At 46.4% G+C, this 6430-nt stretch overlaps 1 protein-coding gene across 1 annotated transcript in view; it reads right to left on the bottom strand.

Moving 5' to 3' along the window:
• CNBD2 (cyclic nucleotide binding domain containing 2) overlaps window positions 1-6430 on the bottom strand; it is a 60930-nt gene that overhangs the window by 31218 nt on the left and 23282 nt on the right. The window contains exons 6-7 of the mRNA XM_004698249.1: window positions 4359-4510; window positions 1956-2094 (exon numbers count right to left, since the gene is read on the bottom strand). Coding sequence (XP_004698306.1) covers window positions 1956-2094; window positions 4359-4510 — 291 coding nt within the window. The remainder of the gene's footprint in view (window positions 1-1955; window positions 2095-4358; window positions 4511-6430) is intronic.

Below are 6430 nucleotides of genomic sequence, written 5' to 3' on the forward strand. Positions count from 1 at the left end.
GCAATGAATGTACAAATGTGCTTTACACAATTGATGTATGTATGGATTGTGATAAGAGTTGTATGAGCCCCTAATAAAATGATTAAAAAATTTTACAGCCTTGAAAACCCTTTGGGGCAGTTCTCTTGTGTCCTATAGAATCGCTAGGAGTCCACAATGCTGTTTCTGCAAAGGACGCCTCATCGCCCTCTAGTGTTCATATGTGTAAGCTGCAGGCGTCAGGACCATGGGCCTCACTACCAGAGGGGGATCTTCCAATGGTTCGACCAGGGGGACAATAAAAACCAGGGGGAGAGCAGAGGAACTGCAGCAAGTGCACTTGAGCTCCAGCCAGAGGGGCTGCACCAGGATGCAACCTGGTGTTGCCCGACCTCCTGAAATTTCAAAACAAGCCAGAAATTGGAAGTTGTATGTAAAATCTTCAATCAGGGATAAACCACATCTACCTACAGGCTGGCTGAAGCTCACAACTAGCTGCTGCTTTGTGGCATCTGTGTTTTGGTTGTTGGGTTGGTTTGTTTGTTGGGGGAGTTGGTTGTTGTCGTCTCCCCCCAGGAAGTCTGAGGAGTACTTCTGCATTCTGATTCTCGATGCTTCTTCAAACGCAGATTTCAGAGTTAACAATCCATCAGGATCTCCGGGATGAATCAAGAATCTACCTTTTGAAGAAGCACCTTCAGAGGTTTGTAAACCTGCTAGTTTGAAGCCAAAGACTCTTCTCTTTATGATTAGGGGTTCTCCCATTATTTAGTGCGCATACAAGTCCAGGGTTTGTCACAGCAGCTACTGAGCCCTCCCCACCACCTCCACCACCACTCAGAGTTTTGGATTTGACAGGGCATGATGGGCCTGCAAATCTGCATTTTTAATGAATTGCTAGGAGATACGGATGGAGAGAGCTTCATAATGGGCTCACATCACTTTCACAACTTAAAGGTTATACTCCCCCCACCCCCAAGTAATCTGGCATCAATGAGTCAAGAGCCAAATGCACAATTTAAATTGGCATGTTGTGTAAGTAAATAAACATGCATGAGCCCTGGGGGAGGTACTCCTCTGCCTTCTTTCTAATATCATAGCTTGTGTTTACAGTAACACTCTAAAGGAAGCAGATCAAAACATGTCATTTGTGTTTTACATAGTGTTACATAAGCTAAATCAAAAACATTAAAACAAGGTTTACTCTAAGAAATTATCCTATATGCATATCCAAAACTCAAAATCCACGGCCATCAAAATAATTTATCACTATCCTATAGGTCAGAGTGGAACTACCTCTTTGAGTTTCTGAGATTTTAAATCTTATGAGAGCAGACAGCCTCATCTTTCTCCCCAAGAGCAATCGGTGGGTTCAAACCACTGACCTGGTGATTCAAGGGTGTGATTTTTTATTGTGATTCAATGGTATGATTCCAGAAAAAACAATGGGCTCAAAAGTCAGTCAGTTCACTGAGACTTAGAAAAAGATGATCAAGGGAGTATAATATAACACCTTTGGTAATGTTCGGCATGATTGGGTGAATCCTACCCTCTCCTTTAACTGGTCAAGTGGTGGTACCAGATCACCTTTTACTGATAACTGATCAAGAGGTGATCTCAAACCCTCCACCCCACTCAGATATGGCTTTCAAAATCCAAGTTTACTAAGTTGGGATATTCAAAAGGGAAAGATAAGATTGGTAACTCTGGGTGAAAAGAAAGCCGCTGGTAAAATGCATCTGGGCCAGGAATTTCTTCCCAGTGCATATTTGGTCTTGTGGTCCTGAAAAGTTTTAAATGAAAACGAATTGTCTGTTGGTGCTTATTCACTTTGATGATAGCTAGGACTCAGAAGCCCCGTGAGAGGAGTGAATGGCTCAAACTGCAGAACGGGGCTTGACAGGGCTTGTCTGGCCACAGGGCACCATCGCAGGCTTGGCCTCCCAGTTTCGCTCCCTCCCAGCCAGACCTCTCACCTTGCAGACGAACACAATGGTGGCAGACTCTATAAAGTCTTTTGAGATCAGCTGACCAAAGGAGAACTTCTCCACCTTCCCGAAGCCAACCAGCTGCCAGAGCTTCTCTTTAGGCCAGGACTGAAACAGGTCCATCTTCCTGCAGGGGCAAAGCTTGGTGCAATTCATCACCCTACAGCACTTGGCTCCTCTGCCTCTTTTGTTCTTGAAAATGTCAGGGCTGAAAGATTTCACACACTCTCCCCCATGGCCTAGACCATCCTGACTCTCCTATCCCGCATTTCTCCCTCTGTCTACCCGTTCCCTCCAGGGTCTCCCCTCCCTTTGCTGCTCCTCAGGCACATTCGGCAAGATCCAGCCTCTGTGCTCTTCTCTCCCCTGCCCCATCCCAGCCTGCCCTGGACCTGCTAGCTCACTAACTACTCTCACTCCAAGGGAGGGTCCGGCAGTTCCCTCTTCTGTTCCACTTCTGCCGTGTTCCATCCTCCAACTCACAGCCCTGGCCCTGCCTTTGGTTTGGGGAGTTCATTCCAGAGCCCGCCTCCCCTGGCCTATTGGCTTCACATCCTCATCTCTACACCCCTCGACTGGGGGACCTACACTCCTCCTTTTGCCTGTTGGCCCCTGTCAGCTCAAGGCCCACTGCATGCCAGCCATGCCCCTTCCTCTGGCCTCGTACACCTCCAGTGATGGGTTTGCCTTCCCTTTCAGGATTCAGGGGGAGTCAGGACATCCCAGGGGCACTGAGTTCAATTCAGGGACCAAGGGGGACCACCGTGTTCAGAGGAGATGAATCTGGAGTCACAGGAAGGACGACCCAGAAGAGGTGTGCCCACTGGGTGTGAAGCTTCAAACCAGTTCATTCTGGTTCTCACTGAGAACTCCCCTTTTCCACTGAATTCAAATAAGTGTACATGTAACAGGACTCTTGCACACAAGCATCACTTTGGGAATCTTATTAAACTGTAGATTCAGTACTGTGCATCTAGGGTAGAAAGGCCATTTCTCAGCGGTGAGTGGCACCAGCATGACCCTGTTCAAGGTCCTGTGGGCCACACCCTCCCCCAATCATCTCACTCATGACGACTGTGGCCTTGGAAGACAGGTATTATTACCCCCACTTTCAGAGCAGGCGACTGAGGCTTGGAAAAATGAAGTGCCAGCTCAGGTCACATCGTCCGTAAGCCTGGGGACTGGACCTAAGCCTATTTTTCCCACTGAATGAAACACATGAACGACTCCTCCCGTTGGATGAACTCTCCTCCCTATCCCCCCTCCCCCCCAGTCTCCTTGAAGGCACCTTCTATCTCCGAGCTAGCCCACAGGGACCAGAGACCTCTGCCTGCCACCCAGCTCTCCCCTCACAGCTCGGTTCTCAATGCCAGCACAGATACTTCACTTGCCTTTCATTCTCTTTCAGAGTAACTCAGAATAATTCAACGAGATTTCATTTCTCTACCCTTCCTTACATGGCCTTTCATGTAAAGAAAGCACCCTAAGCCTGTGCGCGTGCACACACACACACACACATTCGCTCCACCTGAATTCTGCTCTTTGGTTCATTATATGCGGCACCCATAATTAAAGTGCTTACTGCTCTCATCCACAGTGGTTGCGATTATCTATGTCCTGTCATTCATTTCTCCACTATTTATTTGTTGAGCACGTCCATGGTTCTGGCACTGTGGTGACAGGGGGACTACAGTGGTGAGGAAGACAGGCTGTCACTCTATTGCTGATTAGCTGATGGGTCCTGGGAGTACGGAAATGACTGCATAATCAAGAACTACAGTTTGCTGAAGAACATGATTATCTACAAGGGGGCTTCAAAAATTCATGGGAAAGTTCCATTATCTTCTAATTCCATATGTTTATCAAAAGGTATATACATACAGCTTGGATCGAGCTCTAAAGAAAACACAGGATGCTCTGGAAGCATATGATTGGCACCTCTCTGTGCTGGAGTGAGTTTGGTTGGCAAGGTGGGGTGGGATGCTGAGGGCTCAGGGGCTTCTGAAGCATTTCGGGCACAAGTCCTGTTGTCACCGGCCTGAGCCAGTGACAACTATACACTGGGGAAAACAAGTAAGAACCCCTCCCGCGGTTGAAGGCGATGTTAGATGAGACATATCTTACCAAGTGCTTAGCGCCCTGCCTGACCCAGTGACTGTTCAATAAAAGGTAGCTCTTCTGTGGAGCTCACAAGGACAGGCTATTTGGGCTGAGCCCCAGAGGGATCACATGAGTTGGTTAGACGGAGATGGGATGGGGATGGAAGAAAATTCCAAGCAAGAGAACAGCACCTAGTTTGTGTCCCACCAGGCCAGGGCCAAGTCCAACAAACACTTAATAAACAACAAGGGGGGACGGGGGAGAGGGGATGTGCTGACTGATGATAGTTACCGAAAAAATTGAAACCGATACTGGGCATCCTTTTCAAGTTCCACATCCAGCTTATTAGCAAAGAAATCCTCCTTGTCCACAACCAAGAACTCTACTTCCTCCAGACAGACCACGGTGGCTTTCCTCATGGAAGAACTCAGAAGGGCTACTTCCTGTCAAGTGAACAAGGGCAAGGGCGCATGAGAGGCCACCCCCGGCTTTCTGCACCACATCTCCTCACACACCTCTTCCTGACCCCCATTTTCCCTGAGGTCTCTTCTCGCCAGGTTGTAAGTCCCCAGACCACCTCCCCAGGTCCTTCCTTCTGCAGACCCACTCTCCTCCCTCTTAGTATGCTGCTTGAGGAAAATTGGCCACAGCGAAACCCATCTGCAAACTCCCAGGTCAGATGAAGCCTCTGTCAGATCCCCGGTAGCCACGGGCAAGGGACTCGAACAGCTTTACTATCAGATGGCGATGACTGTGAACTTGAGTATGGTGGATGGAACCATAGTATAATATGATACTTGATCAGTTGACCTCCCTCTTGACCCAACCTGAATTTGCTCTAGGCCGAAGTATTTCTCACCTGTTCCAGGAAATAAATTTCTTCTCTAGCCTTTTAAATACTGATGGAGACCTTTTCTTTATTAAGCTTTATCTGTATTTTTATCTGTGTATTGTTATTAGTTTCTTCTTGCCATTTTGTTTTGCTTTTGTTTCTTATTGTTTCTGTTGGCTTTCCCAGTTTGTGAAGCACAGAAGGAGTGGATGCATTGAGACAATAACTGAGGCAAGGGTTTGTCAGGGATGTGGAAGGGGATTGTGGGGGTGAGGGGATATGGGGATCAAACAATGAACCCAGGAGTGGTAAAGGAGCACTAGAACTGATTGTGATGATGTATGTACAACTGTTTCAAAAGCGATTTAGCCATGGAAGTGTATGCTATGTGACTATTTTATCAAGGGAACTACGAAAAGAAACCAAACTTGACCACTGGTTCCTACGGGTGAAGGAGAAAGAGTTGTCGCTTTGGGGGCATTGAGTTTATGTTAATGGTGGAGGAATAACTTGGAAAAGGAGATCAAGAATGGTTGTGCACCACTGCTACGATAAGAGCCCCCAACACAAGGAATCCAGGATAGATAAGCCCCTCAGGGTCAACAATGAAAGTAGAAATACCAGGAGAATTAGGGGAGGGTGGAGGGAGAAAAGGGGAATCGATCACAAGGATCAGCCTATAATCCCCTCCCAGGGGGACAAATAGCGGAAAAGTGGGTGAGGGGCGACAGAGGATGATGTAAAATGTGGAAATAATAATCTACAACTTATCAAGGGCTCGTGGGGGGGGGCGGGGGAAGGGAGGGAGGGAGAGGGAAGAAATGGAAGCTGACATCAGGGGCTCAAGTGGGAAGAGAATGCTTTGAAAAGGATGATGGCAGCACATGTGCAAAGATGCTTGAGACACTGGGTGAATGTATGGATTGTGATAAGAGATGCAAGAGCCCCCAATCAAAGTATTGAAAAAGAGAAAATGGTTGTGAACATAAAGAGCATCATCAATGGCACTGAATTATACATGTAGAGGTTGGGGAATTGGAGAATGTGTTGATGTGTAAGCTTTTGCCACAATCAGAAAAAAATAATTTTGAGACTAACAGTGAGTACAAAGAAGAAGAAGTTCTAAATTGATTGTGGTGATAATTGGACAACTCATGTTGATATGATTGAGTTATTGAATTGTATGACACATAGATAAAGTGCTAATAAAACTGTTAGAAAGAAAAGAGAACTAAGAGCAAAGGGCATTTATAGAGGTCTTAATACAGGCATGTATATATGTAAATATATTTATAGATGATGATGGGGAAATATATCTATGTGCATATAGATTTAGTACTAAGATAGCAGATGGATATTAGACTTCAATTCAAGTACTCCCCCCCAATGAAAGAACACTTTGTTCTATTAAACTGGCATTCCATGATGCTCACCTTCCTGACATAATCGCTGAAGACAAAGTGGGTGCATAAGCAAATGTGGAGAAGAAAGCTGATGGTGTCTAGCTATCAAAAGATATAGCATCTGGGGT

Source organism: Echinops telfairi, unplaced genomic scaffold (genome assembly GCF_000313985.2).
Source record: "Echinops telfairi isolate 266 unplaced genomic scaffold, ASM31398v2 ScPeMD7_5592;HRSCAF=6446, whole genome shotgun sequence".
Taxonomy (NCBI): domain Eukaryota; kingdom Metazoa; phylum Chordata; class Mammalia; order Afrosoricida; family Tenrecidae; genus Echinops; species Echinops telfairi.